This window comes from Arvicanthis niloticus, chromosome X (genome assembly GCF_011762505.2).
Source record: "Arvicanthis niloticus isolate mArvNil1 chromosome X, mArvNil1.pat.X, whole genome shotgun sequence".
Classification (NCBI taxonomy): Eukaryota; Metazoa; Chordata; class Mammalia; order Rodentia; family Muridae; genus Arvicanthis; species Arvicanthis niloticus.
The window spans coordinates 114004053-114026274 of record NC_047679.1 but is presented as its reverse complement, the minus strand read 5'-3'; the positions used below and the strand labels follow the sequence as shown (position 1 = coordinate 114026274).

Below are 22222 nucleotides of genomic sequence, written 5' to 3'. Positions count from 1 at the left end.
GCATAAATGGAAAACATAGCAGTACTAGTAGGAAGTCAAAAGGTTGAACTTGACTATGGACAGGGTGGAAGAGAGAAACTAGTGGGAATCCAGGCATGGTGATTTATGACTGTAATCTGAGCATTCAGAAGGCTGGAGCAGAAAAACTGTCATGAGTCTGAAGCTAGCCTGGGTTACATAGCAAGTGCCAGACTAGCCAAGGATAAATGTCAATAAGGCCCTGTCCCCAAAATACAAAAGAGACTGGTGGGAAATCCATATGCAGACATTGTAGAAGACAGAAATATAGCACGACAGTTCAGGAGTGACATCAGAGCCAGCAATAGGGTTGGGAGCACTATGTTCAGTATTGAAGTTGTGGGACATCCTGACTTTTCCCAAGAAGAGAGCGCATCATGAACTCAGTCCTGAGGCAAGAAAAAAGTAAATGCCTAGTCCAACAGAGTACAGAGAGGTCACAGCTACTAACTTGGAGCCAGCATAAACACGGAAAAGATTTCACACAATTGATTTCCTCACATCATTGTCTCATGTGCTGGGGAGGGGGAAAGCAAGTAAGATGTTCTTTTGCAGATCTTTTGAAGTGTATGTTTGTATTACAACAAACAGTTGTTGGTGGTGTACACCTCAGGAGGCAGAGGCAGATGGATCTCTGTGAGTTTCAGGCCAGTCTGGTCTACAGAGTGAGTTCCAGGATACCCAGGGCTATACAGAGAAATCAGGTCTTGAAAAGCCCCCCTCCCCCCCCCCAAAAAAAACCAAAGGGAAGAATCAACTGATGTTTTAGGAAAAATTAATAGGATAGGAAATCTCTTTAGTTTACAAAAATACAAGAATCAATAATAATAACAGGGGCTAGGAAGATGGCTCAGTGGGTAAAACACTTGCTGAACAAGCAAGATCTAAGTTTGGATCCCCAAGACACACATACCAGATTTGATAGCATACATCTGTAATCCCAGTATTCTTACAGAAAGATAAGAGGCTGAGATAGAAGACTCCCCGTAAGCTCATGGGTTAACTAGTCTGACATATACAGCAAGCAAGAAGATCCTGTATCAAACAAGATAGAGTGTGAAGACCAACTCCTGAGGTTGTCCTTTGACCTGTACTCATACACATGAACACACACACACACACACACACACACACACACACACACAAGGGGGCAGGGGGAGAGGAGAGAGAGAGAGAGATTAAAATAATAATGGGAATTTGGAGATGGTTAAGAAAGGTAAAGCATTTACTTTATAATCATGAGGATATGCGTTCGAGACCCAGAAGTCACATAAAGATGGAAGGAGAGAACAAACTCATAACCTTGTGCTCTGATCGCCCCATCTGGGTCATAGCACACATGTACCAGTCTCCCCCAACACCATACACACACAATGACAGTAAGGGAACAATACAAATCTGAGAGCTGGAGATAATGGCTTTGTAGTTAAGAACATGTGTAGCAGGAATGGCAGGGCCGCCTCTATGTAAATGCTGGGGGCAGAGCAGTCACAAAAGTATCTCCTGCAGGAGGACCTAATTGAAGACTGCTAGTGACACCAGCATTCCTGCAGGTGGACCTAATTGAGGACTACCTGAGAGACCACAGATTGCTGGTGCAAACAATGCCAGCCAATCAGGAACTGCTGTTTACAAGAGATGCTTTCTTGGGATCAGTGGGAGCGCGGGTGGACGGTATTAAAGGAGCTTGCAGCTGCAGCTGCTCCTGGAGTCTTTGTCCTTGACTCTGCACCAACTCACCTACAACCCCCAAGGGCAGGTAGGGTCAGGCAGAGAGCTGTTCAGGGCACAAGCAACATCCATGTACTGTTCTGTCCAAGGAGCAGAGTTCAATTCCCAGAACACACAACAGGCAGCTAGCTCACAACCAACTGTAACTCCCTCTCTAAGGGTGACACTGTGCATCTATCTGGTCTCTGTAGTGACCAGTACTCGTGTGCATAATACCCATATACAGATACACTCATAACACACACACACACACACACACACACACAAATTTTAAAAATAAATATTTTTAAATAATAAAAACACTTATCAAGTGCTTACAATGTGTGAGATTACTCAAACGCCTCAAAGGATGTCACTCATTCCTGACAGCTATGGTTCTCCTCAAGTTACAGGTGAGGAAATAGAATCACAGAGGACATCAGTGACTCTTTCTATCGATCAGATGGACAGAAGGAAAATCCAGCGTCCAAACCTTACGCCAGTCCACAGCACATGCTCTAGAAAATTACTGTAGAAGAAGTAATCCAGCAAAGAATTCTCAAATCGATGAATCATGTAAACACAATCATATTCAGACTGGATTCTCCAAAAGCCAAGGTACTACTTAGATCTTTTGAGATACATGTTTTGGTGTGTCTCCTTTGAATTTCTTCCAAGTACACACTATGGCTGTGCAACGAAAATAAATGGATGCGGTGTCAATTTTGAAAATGTTAGTTTCCTATGGAGAGCTTCAAACCAGAGACCTGGACTCCAGTTCTGGGAGCTAGGGAGCCCACTGGGGCCTCCAGAAGCTGTTTGTAAAGAGGCCTAGGCTCTGATAAGGGTTATACATCTGCCTACCTAAAGGGGAAAATGTGTCCAAGGGATTCTACTCTGTCCTGATTTGTAGTTGCTTAAAAATGTGTGAATGCTTCTCTGGCAGATTACTTATGTGTCTTCAGGGAACCTGGACAAGCACTTTGTGCATGATGGATGTGTTTAGGTAAAGCCTATATGGATCTGGGGAAGATCTGCCTGTCTGAATGATTCAGTTTCTGCTCTTTTATTGATCTGGTTCCTTACCTGAGAAAGACCTATGCAATTCCCTGTTTGCTGATAAATCCATGAAGGGAGGAGGGAGGGAGGGAGCAAGGGAGGGAGGGAGAACAGACAGAGAGAGAGGGCAAGCAACCAGGCTAGTTAGTTTGCCTAGTAATTAATAGAGTTCTAGAATTTGTTATCCAGACATATATTTGTTAATATAAATACCTTAAAGAAAGTTTTTTATTTAATTCAGTGTGTGTGTGTGTGTGTGTGTGTGTGTGTGTGTGTGTGTGTGTTTGCATATGCACTCATGCTCAACTATCAGGAAGTCATTCTCTCCCCTACCACCATGTGGGGTCTGTGGGTTGAACTGAGGTCATTAGGTTTGGCAGGAGACATTCTTACCTGCTAATGTAGCTCATAAGCCCTTTTAGTACATACTATATATTCTTCTTATAGATATCTGTAATAGGAACATATTTACAGGGAAAGTGAATTTCCCAACCTGCTCAGAGTATGCCAGAGAAAGGGGAAACTGTGTATGAGAGCTTGAAATCTGTACAAGGGACATACAAAGATAATTTAAGAACTTGGCTGGCATGAAACAGAGGTCCATTGCTGGGACATTTTCTTTAGTCAAAAGACTAACCTGGGAAACGTTTCTCTCCAAATACCATAGCTATCAATATTCTCACCTCTATATCATTAATCCATGGCACATGTAAACGGTGGTTTTTTTTTTTTTTTTTTTTTTTTTTTTTTTCAGGGATAGATAGTTAAGGCACTTCTGACTTCTGTGGTCACACCGGAATTTAAATACTGTGCCCCAAGCAGTTTGAGTTTTGTTCTAAGAACTCAGGTGCTCTTGGTAGTCACACCTTGTGCTCTGGGACTAACCCCAAACTGCTGAACCATGTTGGAATACATTCTAGTTACCTGTTTGTATGATTCATTTCTCAAGAACTATTTGAGAGCACCTTGCTCTCCCCTCAAGATGGAATCTAGAGACAATTGAAATGTCATTCCACAGGCATGGTGGTACACACATATCTGTAGTCCTATAGTTTCTGGAGAGGGTAAGGCAGAAGGACCATTCGTGTCCAAGTGTTTGAAGCCAGCTTGGGCACCATGACAAGACCCTGTTTCCAAGCAAACCCCATGAACTCGATTTAACAGTTTGTGACTAGAAAACGTAAACCTAGGCTAGTTTTTGGTACTTGATACTTTGATAAAGGTCAAAAAGGGTGCAGATGCATGAAAGAAAGGGAGATGCAAATGTATCTTAAGTGATAGAGAAAGAACAACTGCTTTTCTAGAACTGAGTCACTTCTCTGAAGTCTAGGAAAATACATTGATGGCTTATACAAATACCAGACTTCTCAGTGGGTGTATTTCTCCATAACCACCCCCCTCTTAAAGAAGTAACCCAGAACTCAGACATTTTCAGAAAACTCTTAGCTGTTCATGGTGTTACATGCCAAGTGTCCCAGCACTGGGTGGGAGGATAAAGCACAAAAATTTCAATTATGATTCCGAGGCTTGCAGGGACTACAGAGTGAGTCAGTCTCTTTCTCTTCTTTTCTGCTCTCCTCCCCTCTGCGCTCTCTCTCTCTCTCTCTCTCTCTCTCTCTCTCTCTCTCTCTCTCAAAACCCTCTAACCTTTTATTAATAATTTTCTGCTTCAGGTAACTTGTTATTAGATCACATGAAAAAGTTGTTATTAGGTCTAGTGCAAAAGTTTTATTTCCATTTCAATATGACCATTATCTAAGCTAAACAAAATTTTGATTTTTAAAAATTTTTTATTGGTTGTTTTATTTATTTAGATTTCAAATGTTATCCCCCTTCCCAGTTTTCCCTCCACAAACACCCTATCCCCTCCCCTGTATCCCCTGCTTCTATGAGGGTGCTCCCTCCACCCACCCACCCACCCTAGCATTCCTCTATGCTGGGTCATCGATTCTCCACAGGACCAAGGGCCTCCCCTCCCACTGATGCCCAACAAGTCCATCCTCTGCTACATATGCAGCTGGATCCATGGGTTCCTCCATTGGGGGGTCTGGTTAGTTGATATTGTTGTTCTTCCTATGGGGTTGCAAACCCCTTCAGCTCCTTTAGCCCTTCATCTAACTCCTCCTTTGGGAACACCATGCTCAATCCAATGATTTTTAAAACTATGTTTTCTATATTGCAACATCTCACTCATTTTCCTGCTAACTAAATAGTGATTAATTGGCTTGTTCTGATTGTGAAGTTCATTGGTAGTTTCCTTTTGTAAGGAATACATGATACTGCACTTGATATTGATCAAGCACTGTGTGGAGAGGGCCCAGAGAACAGTAATGACTATGACTTAATGTGATGGGATCCAGTTTTTCCACATTGCAGAAACTCAAGTACATCAAAAGACCACAGGGATTTTTTTAAAATCCAAGTCAAAACACTAAACAGAATCTTTGTAAAGATGTTTTCAATGTTAAAATCACTCTATGTTCTTTGCTCTCATTTATTCATCCTTCATCCAACACATATGTTTTCAATGCCTGCTGTTTGACAGTCAATGTTCTATTTAGAGAGAAAGCTGTCTTCTTGCAGCTCCCATTCCAGAGTGGGAAGAGAGGCAGCAAGCAATAGTAACCCAACAAACATAAGAAATAAATAACATAGTTTAAAAGGTGATATAAAATCAGAATAGAATAAGGAGATCACAAGTGAGAATGCTTCAAATTTAAAAGGCATAGTAAAGACCAGCAGCACTGACCAGGTACTGGCGAGTCAACTTATTCAGATGACACAGTTCTTTGGAGATTGGTGGGAAAGAACAGTAATGATGCTTTACATTTACTTTGTGATATGCAGTTTACAAAGCTGTGCCACTTAGTCAGGGGCACTGAAGTAATTTATACAGAGTTGAGGGTGAGAGTTACATTTGCTCATAAAAATGTCATGTCCACAGGGTCTACTCACACACAACTTAGTACTCAGCAGCGAATAGCAGGGATGCTGACCTGGAGCTAAGGCGTTATGGTATTTGAGGTAAAGTTGTTTATCTGGAATCACTGTAATAAGTAAGCTGGTCTGGAGTGGAAACGAACTACGGAGCTTGTTGAAAGAGAGTAGAGCGAAAAGAGGTCAAGGAAACATCTCACTTCTGAATGCCTACATTTTAGGAGATGAAGATGCAAATAGAGAAAGGTTACATTTGCATGCTGATCAGACCACGTTTTAAACATCCCTTTATTCTCTTATTTCTTAATACACGCTAGCTTTCTTCATGACAAAGCAGTCCTGCTGTGCTACACTCTCTCTTTTTTTGTGTGTGAATCTTGCTTATAGAAACGTAAAGTAGAAAGGTAAGAAGTTGAACTAATGCCAGCATGTCAAGCGTTCAGGGATCCAACCCCCCCCCCCAAGTTATTACTCGCTACACTTTATTTCCTCAAGTTAATGCCCTTGCAACTTGCCTCAGTACCAGTTTTCTGAGGCCAGAGGCATAGGAAAGACTTACTGGAAGGAAAAGACTCTGTTCGAAGGAAAGCTAAATCAACTAACCAATTAACAAATACCAAGTATCAGCCTTTTGAATTCTACACCTACAACCTTTTACCAACACCACCAGCCCCGCATTCTCCTCCCAGGGCTTTCCGTAAGTCCCGCCCCTTCTCCAAATCCGGCGCTTATTTGAGGACAATCTACCGCGTCTCCCCATTGGTCTCACTTGGCCTGTTTTTTTTCACGCCCCCAAGTCAGTTCCGCCCCTCTCAGGGAAGCGTCACTGCGCAGACGCGGAAGAGGCTTCAGGCCCCTTTTCCGTGTCGCTTTCTCCTTCCCGGCATTCCTTTTTCCGCGTTCTCACGGCTCTCTGGGTCTAGTAGCAACCGGCACTTCGCGCCCAGGGCTTTGGTTACGTCATGTTTCTGCGACGCGTGGACGCCAGCCGGTGAAAGAAGGAATACCTCAGCCGCCCTTCGTCTCCTTTTGTTGGGCTGCCGCTCCTTCTGAATCATGGCGCCGTCACTGTGGAAGGGGCTTGTAGGTGTCGGGCTCTTTGCCCTAGCCCACGCTGCCTTTTCAGCTGCGCAGCGTAAGTACCTGAGGGACGGGGACTGCTCGCGTGAGGGACACCAGGGGTTGTGTGTGGGCGCTCCCCTAAGGGACTGTTGGACCCAGTGCCGGAGAACCGTTTTTGAGACCTTTTCGGTTGGGGTGACTAAGTAAAGCAGTGCAGGGTCCTCAGCGGAAGGCTTGAAATCGGAGGGCTGTGGACCGCTTAGATTTCAGGATGGTTAGAAGAGGTTGCTGATGTTTGAGAAAGAATTCAGACCAGAAGTCTGTCCAGAACTCAAGACACTAGATGTCAGATGCAGCGTAAGTCAGCAGCTCAGACAAAGTGTGAAATTGAGAACTTTGAATGTATGTGGCATCGTGACTCCTAGATACTCTAGCTGTCCAGGCAGAGACAGAAGTTAAGTGACCGATTGCCTCAGGGAGGCACTGTGACACGGAAAAGAGCAGTGGACTGGTTTAAAAGGTTGGTTATTAAAATTTTGCTTAACTGTTAAATCTCTGTGACCTTGGGCAAAAAATAACGGTGCTGCATGGTGGGGTTTGTTTGTTTGTTTGTTTGTTTGTTTGTTTTTTGTATTTCTCAGATCAACAATTGAAGTTGCTTCTGCTTTCAGGTCCTAGAGACTCCATGATTCCTTAAGGGAATTCTTAGACTAGTGGAAAAACTAACGGGCCAATGAGTAATTACAGTAAGATAATATAGATATGTGAAAGGGGTGTGTATGTATATGTATAAATGTTCATAGGAGTAGTAATTTGGTGGGACCCTGGGAAAAGTGCCTTAGAGCCTCTCTGTTTATAGTGTGGTCAATAGAGCAGCATCGTGGACATCACCTGGGAGCTTGTTAGTGTCTGCTCAGGCTCCATCTAAGAACTATTGAATCGGAATATTTGTTTTAATAAATCCCTGGGTGATTTATATGCACACTAGTTTGTGAAGCACTGTCCTGGAGGACATTAGGATACACTGGAGTCCTGGTTATTTTTGAAGTAAGCTTTGGCTCTGTTATACAGTCACAGAGCAAGGAAGGCCCTTGCTTGAACTCCAACAGCCTTATTTCCCCAGTGAAGAAATGCCTAGCTGAAGATAGTGTTAAAGGGCCAGAGTAGATGTCAGTCATTCAGACAAGAAAGCTAGCTAGAAGTGTGTCATTAGACGGTTAATCTACATTTCATATTGGATTGATTTTGCTTTTACCCCTGTACTTATAGGCTCTGTAAATTCAAGTGCACTCTGCCTGCATACATACTTTTTTTTAAACAGTCATAACACATTTACACAAAATGATTTGGACATTTTTAAGTCTGGAGTACATAATGAAGTAGGAATTGTCCTATTTAATCTAGAAGTAGCTTGTCCTACTTCATCTGGAATAATCGTCCTACTTGATGTAGAAGTAAGAGTTTGGATTTTTATATTTTTCAAGTGATAAGAATGCCTTGTGGACTGCAGCAAGGCCTGTGTATGGCTCATGCTGGCAAAAGACTGCCATTTACTTTGAATACTAGTTGTGTCATGGGAAATTGCGGCAGCAGAAAATATATTCTATGGGGTTGGAGCATGCTCGTCTCTGCCATACTGACCTTTGATCTAGCAGGGCATCGATCGTGCACTACATCAACCCTCTTCACCTTTCACGTTCCCATTTGCCACAGAGGAAACTCAGCCAGTGCAGCCATTCTGTAGTTCTTTGAGACTAAGAATTAATTCTGCTCACTTCCACATTGTAAGATTCTACAATGGAAACACATGCTGGGGTTGCTGAGGATATCTTGAAGGAGGGACAGTAAATTATAGTAAACAGAAAAGCTGGTGCTATCTATGAGCAGTTGGAATTACCAGTTTCTAAATCCTCATCCCAGCCTTCAATCCCTTGCTGCCTCCAGAAGTGAAGGCAGCAGCAGAATTAAGCAGTAGCAAGGACAGAAATTGATGTCCTGGAACTCCAGTTACACCACTGCACTGGAGAGGAACATTTCCATACCAGTTTTCACTGTGACCTCACTATGCACTGGCAGGGTCATTCAGCATTGAAAATGTTTTGTAGTCCCATTGTTTATTAAATAGTTAGGACTTCTTTGACCACTTAGTGAAAGAAACGGTTTCAGAATTTCAAGAGTTTCTATACTAATGAAAATTATGCTTAGTTCTTTCAGTTTCATATTTGCCCTCTGTCACTCACTTTAGGTGATAAGACAGGCCATGACAAGCATAAACTAATTCATAAAGATTAAGGCTGACTACATTAGAAGAGGTTTTTGAGGAATCTGGGATCATTACTTTATGTAGTATATAAGTCATCCACTTCTTTAGTCTATTGATTTCCTTGCATTTTAAGAAAGGACGATGGACTATAATTTCCTAATGGTATGCTTCTGCTTTATAGATCGTTCTTATATGCGACTAACAGAAAAGGAAGATGAATCACTACCAATAGATGTAAGTTGCTCATTTGTATTCCATTACGTACACACTTAAAAATCAGCCACTTTGCTTATGACAATTTTGATTTTATTTTGTTTTATTATTCTTTTATAATTTTCAAGCATGATATGGCATTTGTTACCTGCTCCTTTTTTTTTTTTTTGACTTAGGGTCTCAATTCTAATTGGCTTGGATCTTGCTATGTAGACCAGGCTGGTCTCAAACTCACAGAGATCAATCTACCAGATTCTTCTTCTGCCTCTGCCATTGCCTCCTGAATACTAGGATTAAACCTCTGTGTTACCTTGCCCAGCTGTTTCCTGCTCTTATCACTGTAAAATCTAAAGATTTTGAAATCTTTAAAAAAGTTCTATTAGAACTTTTTGATCAGACCTGGTGGCTTACACCTATAAGCACAGCACTTGGGAGATTGAGGCACGCAGATTGTTGTAACAGTTTGAAGTCAACCTGGACTATAGAGTGAGACCTTTGTCATAAAAGCAAAAACTAAAGAAGTTTCTGTACTGACAGTATAAAATGGCCTTTAAAATTGTTATTTGGCTCAAGTTTTTGTAAAAATTTCTATTTAAATATTTTATTATGTGTGTAGTAGTTCATGTCACAGCACAAGTGTGTAGGTCACTTGTGTGACAGTGTAACAGCAGGAGTCAGTTTTCTTCCACCATGTGGATCCCAGGGAAAAAATCTCAGGTCATCAGGCTTGATAGCAAGCATCCTCACCTGATCAGCCATTTCACTGGCCCAACAATTCTTTTGAAAATGAAGTTTAAGAACAAGTAATGCTGACACTATATTATTTACAGACAGGAATAGATGATGTAAGTGAAAGAAGGTGGTTTTCAGCCTGAATTAATACCTATTCCCCACTTGACTGTTTTACTAATTTACTGTTATTACATTTAAACTTAACAAAATTGTAAAGTTTTTGTAACAAAATTAAGCAATAGGTGTGAAAATATAAACTAATCATTCAAAATTAAAACAATGGAAGCAACAAAACTGACTCTATTCCCTGGCAACTTCACATTTGCTCTTAATAGTTTAAAGGACATCAGTGTTTAGGCGTTTAAAATGTATATACAGTGTTGTCTTGGTAGATGTACTTTATTTTACCTAGTTGAGACAGCTTTTGGGGGCTGGTGGGATATCTCAGTGGGTAAAGACACTTGCTGAAAAGCCTGATAATTTGAATTTGATCCCTGGAACCCACATGGTAGGAGAGATCCCACTTTGTGCAAGGTGTCTCAGATTTGAACCCTTTCTTACCTTGTGGCACTTATGCTGCCCCATCTGTAAATAGGAAACAAATGACAGGTGAAAACCAGAGCCTTTAAAAAGGCATTATGCATGTGTATGTGTAGTTTAAAATTGTTTTTGAAATTAAAATATAATTATATCATTTTTCCATTTCCTCCTTCCCAATGCTTCCCATGCACTCACCCCTAGGTCTCACTCAACTTCATGGCCTCTATTTCTTTAATTGTTGTTATATAGATACACATATATTTATATATTCCTAAATATATAAATGCAACCTGCTCAGTTCTTGTAATGTTACTTTTATGTGTATGATTTCAGAGATAACCATGGGGCCTCAGCCCTAGACAAAGCACAGCCAACTAAGGAATGCTGAGAGCAGGGAGAAGTAGTCCCCAGGGAAGAGCTCCCAGATTCACTATCCAGTACTAAGTGTGTATATAGTTGTGTAGTTAGCTAATGTTGTTTTTCTTTTGTTTGTTGAGACAGAGTGTATGTGGCCTAGGTTAGCACTGAAATCCTGTGGGCCAAGCCTGGCCTTAAAAGTTTTGATTCTGCTCCCTTCATCTCCTGTGTGGTGAGATTACAAGCATATGCCAATACACCCACTTTAGAGTTACCTTTTCATGGGCATGGTCTTTCTGGGACATAGTTCGATGACAATTCATTGATTTTCCACATTCTTACTAACAGTGTGTTCTATGAAGGACAACCTCGGTGGGACTAGGGATGTGACTCAGTACAGTGTTTGCCTGTCATACACAAATCCCTGTGTCTGCTCCTCTACACCCAATAAATTGGGCATGGTAGAACACACCTATAATCCTAGCACTTGGGATATAGAACTGGAAGCTCAAAAAATAAGGTTTTCCTCAGCAACACTGAACTGAATCCCTGTCTTAACAACAACAACAAAACAAGACAATCTCTTTGGAATATTAGTGGTTGGAATGTAAAGTGACATTTCAGATGTCAGTTTTTAATTTAGACAATGATAGCTTGTGGCTAGTTATGTCTCAGTTTAAAGATGCAGTACATGTGGCTGTTAACTCATGCTCTGTTTTACCTGCTCTTCTTGGGAGCTATATACAAAACATACAGTCACTTATATTTATTTAAAATAAAATTCATGTGATCATAATTTAGAAAATAGGCTCATAATCCTGTGTTGGTAAATTTCAAACATGCAGATTATTGCTTGCACAACCTGTTTGGAAAGTAGTTTGATGTTAGGTAATACATTGAACACATACATACTCTGTACTCAGAGTTTCCGTTGCTGTGTACCAGGAAACATATAGGAATATTTAAGTTGGCCTTGTAAAAACGACAGGAACCACCCCACATCCCCAGTAATAACGCGGTAAATCGTGGTGTTTTCATATGATAGGTACTAAGCACAGTGAAAAGGAATGGACGACTACTGCGGGAATGAAGTTCACAATGTTGAAGGAACACAGCTAGACTCAAATGAGAGTCCCAATGAATAAAAGTAAATGATAATGTGTTTTAGGCATTCTTAAACTGTTCAGAAGCAGATGAAAACTGTCAGAAAGAACAAGGAATGGATTAGTGCACAGCTAGGTATTATAGTAAACTGGCAAGCTATGTTTGGTGGCATGTACCTATATTGCTATGCCTGGAAAGGCTGATGCAGGATAGTTACAAGTTTAATGCCAACCTGACTCTGTTTCAAATGAGACAGGAGGAAAGACTGGAAGTTTAGCTGGTTGGTGGGGATCTGATACCTTTTTATTGTTTTTGTTTATATTGTACTCATAAGCTTTGTGCCCTCTCTGATACTAAACAGTAATAACAAAAAAGAGTTTTAATTGCTCTTGGAAGCAGACAGTTTGGTACTTGAATTCTGAGTGGCTTAGTACCATTCAGTACTTAGTGATTTTGCTTCTGTGAACATGTTGCCAAGTTCACTTCCTAAAACATCTGAAGTGTTATTGTACTTAAGAGATTTTATTGTGTCTTGAGTGCAAATCATTTCAAGTAAGAACTGACTCCTTGATGAGTGGCTCTGAGGAATGCATGTTACAAGTCACCCAGAGAGCTTCTTTTAGTTGGGAGATTTTTAATTACTGCCTCTATAGCATTGCTTAGTATGGAACTCTTTAAATTATTCACATTATCATGCTTTAATTTCGGTAGATCACATACATCCAGAAAATCATCAATATTTAAAAAGATTATTCCAGCTTGGTGGAATGTAAATGTTAAAATGATTGAATTTTCTCCATGTCTCCTTTCTCCTCTTTAATTTTATTAATTTCACTCTTTTCTTTCTTGTGGTTAACTTGGCCTGAAGGTGTGCCAATCTTGTTAATGGTTTCAAAGAACCAACTCTTTGTTTCACTGATTCTTTATATTTTGTTTTTTATTTCACTGATTTTAGCCATGATTAATGGGATGTCTATATCATACCCCTTCCACAAGGCTCAAACGCCACCATGAAAGATGGAGCAGAAAGACCGTAGGAGCCGGAAGTCAGGGAGGATCAGAGGGAAACAGTGTCTTCTGGACATGACAGGAGTGCTGCCCTCATAGCAGCTGTGGCCAACCTGCACAGCATCAAGCCAGTCAACAGTCAAGCATGGAGTGGGAAGAGTCCATGAGTCCCTACTCCTAGCTGACATACTATGGACAGTTAGTGTCTTCTGGTGGAGGGAGGGACAATTTTTTTAAAGGTTGACTCCTGGGGTTATTAAATAATAATGTAGAAAAGATACAAACTTGGGGGTCAAAGAAACAGAGACAGATGTGGGTGGAATAAATGGAAGGCATATCATCAGAATACATTGTATGAAACTCTCAAAAATTATTAAAGAATATTCATCTAAAAAACCAGTTGCCCAGAGGGGGAAAGCGGATTGTCAGTTTTCCAGTAGCATTCATATGCTATATGTTAATGTGCATCTTTATACTCACAGATAGTTCTTCAGACACTTCTGGCCTTTGCAGTTACCTGTTATGGCATAGTTCATATCGCAGGGGAATTCAAAGACATGGATGCCACATCAGAATTAAAGAATAAGTAAGTCCCTTTTCAGAAGCATTTAACTTCAAAGTTTTTTTTTTATGTACATGATTTACAGTCTGGTTTCAGCTACATAAAAGTTGGTTTCATTTTTGGCTTATAGTTATGTAGTTTGTAGGGGTAATGAGGGGAAAATATATTAAGTCAGTGTTTGCTGCCATATGACAAGCAGAAGTTAAAAGCCAGGTATGGTGGCATGTGCCTGTAAGCCCAGAACTCTTGAGAAGTGAGAAGCAGAAGGTTTGAGAGTTCCAAGGCAGTCTGAGCTCTATATGGGAAGACTCTGCTTCAAAGCAAAACAATAATAAAATAAAATAAAATAAAATAAAATAAAATAAAATAAAATAGGAGACCAGTAAAAATAAGGTATTAGATTATGGTTCCTGCTAGTGGCCTAAAAGTATTGGTTGGTTAGAACGTGATAGGTGGCTGGAAATAGATGTATAGAGAGACAGTAGCTCAGAAACATTAACTAGCTTCCTTCCCATGTACTTCCTTCATCCCTTCTTTCCCTTCCCTTTCTAATGCTTTTATCCTCTTGCCCCAGCTTATTCTTTCAAAAAATAACTTATTTTTCTGTTTCCTCTATCATTTAAACTTAACCTTGACTTGAGTTCTGCCCTTAGCCCTATTTCTGTGTATGAATTAAACAATACTGTTGTTCTGCATATTTCTCTTGTTTTTTTGTTTGCTTTCTTGCCCCATATTTTTACTTTGGTTTCTTTAACTCTGTTTCTGGACTTTCCCAACCTTCCTTATCTAGGAACAATAATCCCTTACAATATTTTCTTTGAAGTATTCACAGGCAGGATCTATCTACTAGAGAAAGCCCCTCCCCTCCGTTTACTTCATTATTTCTATCTATTTGAAGATTATTATTTATGTATACATGGCTGCATGAGTTTATGTGCACTTTGTATGCAGGTGCCTATGGAGGCCAGAGGGAATTGGATTCCCCTGGAATTGGAGGTGGAGGTACTTATGAGCCACCCACCCAGCATGGATGCTGAGAACTAAACCCTGTTCTCTGCAGGAGCAGTACACGTTCTTAATCCTTGAGCTACCTCTCAAATCCATTTGGAGATATGCTTGAGTGGTTAATTGGGGCTAACTTTGAGATTTGATCTTTTTTTTCTATAAAGAGAAGATTCTCTTGTTCTAACACTTTTTAATTTTTAATTTTTTAAATTAAATTAATTAAATTAGTGTTTTAAAAAAAAACACTAATATCTCGAGATGTTAATGGACTTTTCTAGAGGACACAAATCTCACTGGAAGAGTCTCTGAAGAATCTCAGGCAAGGAGCCAAACCAAATGGTATCAAGTAGGGGGCAGCAAAGTCTGGCCAACACAGCAGGCCAAACGAGATTTTTCGTTGTACTTGAAAAACAGGTCCGTGAAATCTCTTATGGCCTGAAATATCTATGGCTTAAGGCCAAACAAGAATAATCAGAGATGCAGTCTGTGTGCTGGCATAGAAAGGTGATTTATCATAAGCTGCTATTAGGTTTATAGAGGTGATTGAAGTTCATCTAGTGTGTGTTGTTATTGCTAGACATCCCAGGAGGAATGGCTAAAGAAAAGAAAGTGTGAGAACTTTATGGTCATTTCCAGCTTTTATACATTCTCTGTATAGAAAAAATTTGCAGTACAGTGTGATTACCATTTGTAGTCTAATCTTTAACTCAAAACAAATTCATAATTAATTAGAAGCCTGCTTACTTTCCAAATGGGCTTTTATAAAGGTTTATCTAAAAACTGGTGTTCTTTTTTCTTTTAAGGACATTTGATACCTTAAGGAATCACCCATCTTTTTATGTGTTTAACCATCGTGGTCGAGTGCTGTTCCGGCCTTCAGATGCAACAAATTCTTCAAATCTAGATGCATTGTCCTCTAACACATCGTTGAAGTTACGAAAGTTTGACTCACTGCGCCGTTAAGCTTTTTATAAATTAAATGACAGGACAGACACAGCATTGAGTATTGGAGTTTGGGGTGTAAAACACTCCCCCCAACATCAGTATTTATATTGCTATTTCAGAGCTAGTTAAATAATCTATGGCCCTTGTTTATACATTATTGATCCGATCAAATGGTGTATGAGTTATCTGTGAAATGAGTCTTTGAACTTTCGTATTGAGGTTTTTTTGTTGATTTGAAACAATTCCCATGTTTTATAAAAGTCACTGTTTCAAACATAATTCCCTGAAAAATGTTGGGATTTTTGTGATTATTTATTTTCGTAGATTTCTTTTCTTTTGCACTACAGTTTTTAGGAATCCTGGAAATACCATGTAACACCTGTGTTTTGCAGCACAAGAGTCAAATGGTCTTCAGTTCTTATCAGACCAACCTCTTTAAGAAGACCAAAATGGTGACTTTACAGTTTTCTTGGGTCCCCTAAAAAGTGACTCTGCTTTTACAGATACTTGCCAATTTTTACTTTATTAATGGTTTCTCTCTGGACCCCACTCACTGATACTGTATAACATCAGCTGTCTTGTTTCATCACTTCTAAGATTTTGTGTGCAGTGAGCAATTTTTGTGTCAGAAATTCTATCATATCATATATATTTAACAAGTTCATCTTGCTGTAAAACTACTCATGTTCTTTTGTTGTAAAATTTTCACCTATTGTATAATGTAAGACTAGTTGAAAGTAGACCAAAAAAGACAATTTGTGACTTCATTATCTTGCCTAGGTAGAATAGTATTGATTGAGGAAAACTGATTGTCATTAGCCAGTCTCACTCATTCTAAGTCTCTTGGTTTATGTTGTACTAAACTAGTGAATTAGTGAAAGTAAAGGAAATGGCTCATTTTATCTAAAGGCACATGCAAAGAAACTGGGCCAAATATGTTCTAAATATTTGGAGCTCATCTATTTAAATTCTCTTAGAAAATTAAGGTCATTTAAGAAGTTGTTTTGCAGCTTCTGACTGAGAGCTGGCCTGGAGTTTTCCATCTCTGCGGTGCTGAAGGTGAGGGAGGATAAGGATGGCATTGAATGTTTTTCAGAAACAGTAGTTTTACTCTAAGAAAATCGGAGTAGCTTTTTCAGCTAGAAAACTCAGAAGCTCAACATTACTTTAGAGATTATTGCTTTCCACAAGCATGAACACATTACTTGTGTTAAACTATATAGGTGTAAAGGGAATAACTGCAGATTTTGATAGGAAAGCCGCCTGATGCTTTTTGTTTGTTTCAGGCAGAGTCTTCATTTTGAGACGCTCTTTTACTTGATTAGGAATGAACGTCAGCCTTTCTGCCCAGTCATACACAGCCTCAAAGGATGAGGTTATTTTGTCATTTCTTTGTTGGTTTTGGTTTCTGTGTGTAAACAGGATTCCATATAACCTGAGCTAGCCTCAAAACTTACTATGTAGCTGAGGATGGTCCTCATGACTCTACCGTGTCAGTGCTAAGATTATAGGTGCTGCCACTACACTTGGGTTTGGGGGTCCTGGGGACTGAACCCAGGGCCTCATGCATGCTAGGCAAGCACTGTGCCAGCTGAACTACATCCCAGGCCCTTGACATCGAGTTGTGATTCTTGAGCTCTGTTTTGCTAGCTAAGTCTTTGGAGCACCGACTCTGTTCTCTAATGAGAACAAACTCAGAAATCTGCTGATTACCTACAATCATTTAGAAATAGGCTAAAAGGGTAAAGTCAAGCCAGGTGTGGTGGTATGTGCTTGTAATCCCAGCACTTACAAGGCTGAAACAGGATCACAAGTCTAGGGCAAATCTGGGCTATCTTAATGAATCCGTCTTAACCCCAACCCCTCAAAAAAGCGAATCCAAGGACTAATGTGATAGTTATATCAAAATGGCATGCACTGAGCATGCTGTCCTTCAGGCTTTTCTGCCATACTCCTCGACTATTACTTGACTGAAGAGCCTCTTGTTTTCTTCTCTTTGGAGACTGTTTTCCCTTCTTAATGTGTTTTCATAACAATGTTACTGAGAATCTGTGTGTTTTGTACTTCCGTTCTTTAAAGGGTGTGTGTATAGTTGCCAGATGTGGCTCACACCTGTAATACTAACACTCAGGAGGCCAAGGCAGGAAAGTTGTCACACAAGTTCAAGACCAGAATTAGATACACAATGAGACCTTATCTTTAAAGAAGTTATACAAATTTTAAAGGGTAACTTTAAATATACTCACAAAATTATTCAACCACCTGATAAATCCAGGCCATTTCACTCCCCTCCAGCCCTGTATTCTTTAGTAGTCACCTCTGATTTCCTCCCAGTGTGTCCCACCTAGGTCCTAGGAAACCAATAGTTTGTTATATGCATAATCTGATCACTTACTATAAATGAATGAATACAATATTTGGTCATTTACAACCAGTTTCCTAAGTATGGTTTCCTACGTGGGATGAATGCTCATTCTGAGAACTCAGAGCTCAGTACAGTGAGAGGAAGTAGCTGGGCTTGTAATTGTAAATCTGGTAGAAAGCTCATCCACAGTATCACAGAGAAAAAGCCAGTTGCTAAATCCATGGATTTAAAGAGGGAAAGCCAGATACCTGGCAGACTCTAGAGTTAATCTTATTAAATAGAATAGTTTCCCTTCTAGCCAAAATAGCCATTCTATACCACTGCTTCTAACTTCCATTCTAGTTCCCTCCACCCTTGCTTTGGTTTTGTCAAGACAGGATTTCTCTGTGTATCCCTGGCTGTCTTGGAACTCACTTTGTTGACCAGGCTAGACTCCAACTCACAGAGATCCACCTGCCTCTGCCTTCCAAGTGTTGGGATTAAAGGCATGCGCCACCAGTGCCCGGCCTGTTCTAGTGTCTACAATGGATATTAAGATCTATTCTTGTCTACTTAGCCAAGAAAATCCTGCTTAAAATAATGCTACAACATTTGGCAGATAATTGACATGGTAAATTTAGATGTGTCCACCTTTGGACAGCTTGTATACCTCAGACCAGGTAAATACTCCCATTTTTTAAATCGACTTCATTGAATTTCTGCTACCTTCTTGAAATATGGTACTATTAAGACTAAACCAGATTTGGGTGCATTGTAACAGTGCTAAGTGTGTTCAGTAGAATTTTATTTACAGTACTGTGTGATAGCCCATTACTGCCTAGGGTAGTTGAAACCAGTGATCTGATCTAGTGCTAGGTAAACCTATAGCTGACATGATTTCAGTGGCACTCAAAAATAGGAGACATATACTCATCAAAGTTCTCCAGAATGCAGGAACACACTTCATAACCAGGGAACTAGCCCAATCCTACGGGCTAATAGCTCCACTGCAGGGAATAAAGATTGTGAGCAAGTATGCACAGTAACTCCCTAATAATTCTTCCTAAGCACCCGTGGCATACTTTTGAGTGACATAATATAACAGCATCTTCTTGGCTGTACGTGACCGGTTTCCATGATGTATCGAATACTGTTGTTTGTGAGCCTTGATGCCTGTAACACCAATAAACCCACTGTTGGATATATTTTCTCTCTTTAAATGACCTTGCCTTGTCCAATAAATAAGTGATTGTCTCACCTTGTGTTTGGTAGTGGGTTTTGTTCACTTGCTTTCACTTTCAGTCTTACTTCTTCAGTTTCTCTGTCCCCAGAAAAAAAAAATGAGCTAATTTTATGTGTGTGTGTGTGTGTGTGTGTGTGTATTGTATGATGTATTTTTTTCTAGTATGATGCTGATTTTTAAATGTGTACTTTAATTGTATTTGTAAAATCTTCCTTTATTTTTTGTTTTTGAGATTATAATACAATTACATAGTTTCTCCATTTCCTCTGCTCCCTCTAATGCCTTACATGCACCCTCCTTGCCAAATTTCAAATTCATGGCCTCTTTTTCATTACTATTTAATATACATATTTGAGATGGTGTCTCATTTAGTCCATACTAGCCTCAAACTCCCTATCTAGTTAAGGATGGACTTGAATTCCTAATCATCCTGCATCTGCCTCCCAAGTCCTGAGTTACAGCTGTTCACTGCCACACTCAACACATAATGTACTTTGGTCTTTGCACTCAGCTGCCCTGCCAGGTCCACACATTGGTCCTTGAGCAACAGTATATGCTCATTGCATCGCAAGTACAGCACATAGTCAAAAATGACAGTGTTTAGAAAACCCCTGACTGAGCTGAGGCTGGTGGCACATACCCTTGACACTCAGCTACAAAATGTGTTCTAAGCTGGCCAGGACTTTGTAGTGAGGACTTGTCAGATATCAAAGACAAAAACCAAGTACTATTAAGGAAAAAAAAATGAAAAGTTTAGCCAGGAAGTGCTGTCATATGCCTTTATTCCCAGCAGTTGGTAGGCAGAGGCAGCCTGATCTACATAGCAAGTTCCAGGGTAGCCAGGGCCACACAAGAAAAACTCTTGTCTTTAAAAACAAAACAAAATCAAGAGTTTAATGAGAATCTAAGGGCAAGTCCCATGTGTAAAACTTATCAATTATCTACAGTAATTTGAAAGTACTACCAGTTTCAAAATCCATATAGGATATTTCAAAATGACCTGGTAAAGTGTTTTTTATTTAAGAAGGAAAGGAAAGATAATATATGTACATGGGAAGACCAGGTAATAAAAGTCATAAAATTTAGGATCACGATTAAAATATATTGTATGAAAATAATTTTTACATAAAAAAAGATTAGCCCGTGGTTAGAGAAGCCAGCTTTAGAATGATCAAAAAACTTTATTTTGTTCAATAATAGGAAGAGTCTCAGAGTTGCTAGACAAGTGCATATGTCACATCTGATAAATTGTTTTGTGTAGTAGGTATTTGCTTCTTGTGGAATTGGAAAATAGACTGTGTTTTGAGGAAAAATACACTTGGTCTCTTCTCTCTCTAATATGTATATTTCCAGAGGCAACCAACTTTAATTGACACCCAACATGTACTTTATTATTTTACATTGATGGGATCAGTTTATACCTTTGTATGTTGTTCTTTTTTGTTTCTTGTGTTTTATAAGATCTGTCTGTGTCAATATATATAGAAATATCTCCTTTTTAACAACCGATACTGCAAACATTGGTGAATTTTTTAGATTGTTTCCAGTATTTTATGAAGTTACATTGGAATGAATATACTCATGCATTTAGTGAGATTATATCCACAAGGTTAATTGCTACCAAAGAATTCCTGGATCAATGGGTGTTTTTCAGTTTCAGTCCAGTACCTACTGCCAAGTTGACCTTCAGACATCTCTGCCCAGCCAGCATTCTTTTACATACAATGTAACTGGAGATGAATTGTTTTGGGTTTAATCATCTTAAAGCAAATTATTAGAATCTTACATTTTAATGAAGGAATAATGCATTGAATGGAGGAGATGGAACACTTCTTTATCTCTTGGTTATTTATATTTTCAGTGAATTGTGTGGTCATGTTCTGTTTTCAACTTTTGCTCTGGTTTAGGAAGTTAAGAAAATTGCTTATTTAGTAATGTTTTCCAGACTTTCATTTGTGTGGTTAAAGTTATCAGCATTTGTGGCTACTGAGAATTTACTTTGCTTATAAAGGCTTTCACATTTAAGACTGAATTGAATATACCTTTTTAGTATTTTAAAGGGTTTTTTGTTTTTTGCTTGTTTGTTTTTGAGACAAAATCTTTTTCTCTGTACTGGCTGACCTGTACCCAGTATGTAGTCCAGGCTGGCCTGGATCTAACCACATTCTTGTCTCATCTTCCAAAGTGTTGAGATGACATGTATGTGCCACCATAACTGGCTCAAGGACTTTTGTTTGTTTGCATTTATCCTTTAAAGCTTCTGTTCATTCAGAACTTATTTAGGTAGTAGGAATACTTTTTATACAAGTAGAATAGCCAACTGGTTATTCCAACTCCATTTATTATTCACATTCACATTGACTGAAAGGACCATCTTCATACTTTGAATGTCCACAGATCTCTTCCTGGACTCTGCAGTCTATTGGGGGTGGGGGTGGGGTCACACTTATAATTGTTTTAAATTGCTATACACTACCTTTTTTCCTTTTTGTTGTCCTGGGGGATCTAACCCAGGTCCCTGAGCATGATGGGTAAGTGCTCTACTTCACCGATCTGTGTCTCTAACTCTATATTCTCATGTTTGGCATCTCTAGTCCAAACCTCAATAGTCGCAAGGATTGTTTCTTAATTCTTGCCTGTTTATTTTTTTTCCAGAGAAGCTCTAGTTATTATTTCCTCCATATGTAAAATCATACTAATATTTTCCTGTAATGTTATTTTGGAGTGTGCAACGTGTGAGCTGTGAAAGAAGAGTGTAAGAACCTTGATTCTCCATAATTTAGATCCATCTTCCCTAAGTTTGTTGCTTTTGTTTTGCTTCAGTAATCATTTCAGCCAAGCTGGAGACATTCATCACCACACCTCATGACATTCCTAAACATGCCAGCGTGCTTGTCCTACAAGAGTTAGAACATTACCCCCTGTGATCACAGTGCCACTTTTACAACTAAGCAGGATCGAACCAGTTTAGATTCGAATTTCTTCACACTTCTCTCAAATAGCTTTTCTAGCTGCTTGCCCAAGGTTCACAGATTAGCACTTGATGGTGTCCCTTTAGGCTGTCTTTTTCAAAAGTGTTATTTTCTAAATACAATTGGCTCTTTGAACTTTTTCTTGACA

At 39.5% G+C, this 22222-nt stretch overlaps 1 protein-coding gene across 3 annotated transcripts in view; it reads left to right on the top strand.

The window, feature by feature from the left end:
- Positions 1-6546: 6546 nt before the first annotated feature.
- Positions 6547-22222, top strand: part of Mmgt1 (membrane magnesium transporter 1) — a 52430-nt gene continuing 36754 nt past the window's right edge. For 2 of the 3 annotated variants that reach the window (XM_076918795.1, XM_034485560.2), the window contains exons 1-2: positions 6547-6859; positions 9231-9283. In XM_076918795.1, coding sequence (XP_076774910.1) covers positions 6781-6859; positions 9231-9283 — 132 coding nt within the window. In that variant the 5' untranslated portion in view covers positions 6547-6780. Of the gene's footprint in view, positions 6860-9230; positions 9284-13485; positions 13590-15373; positions 19117-22222 lie in introns of those variants that run through there. The other variant, XM_034485561.2, reaches the window with a different exon arrangement.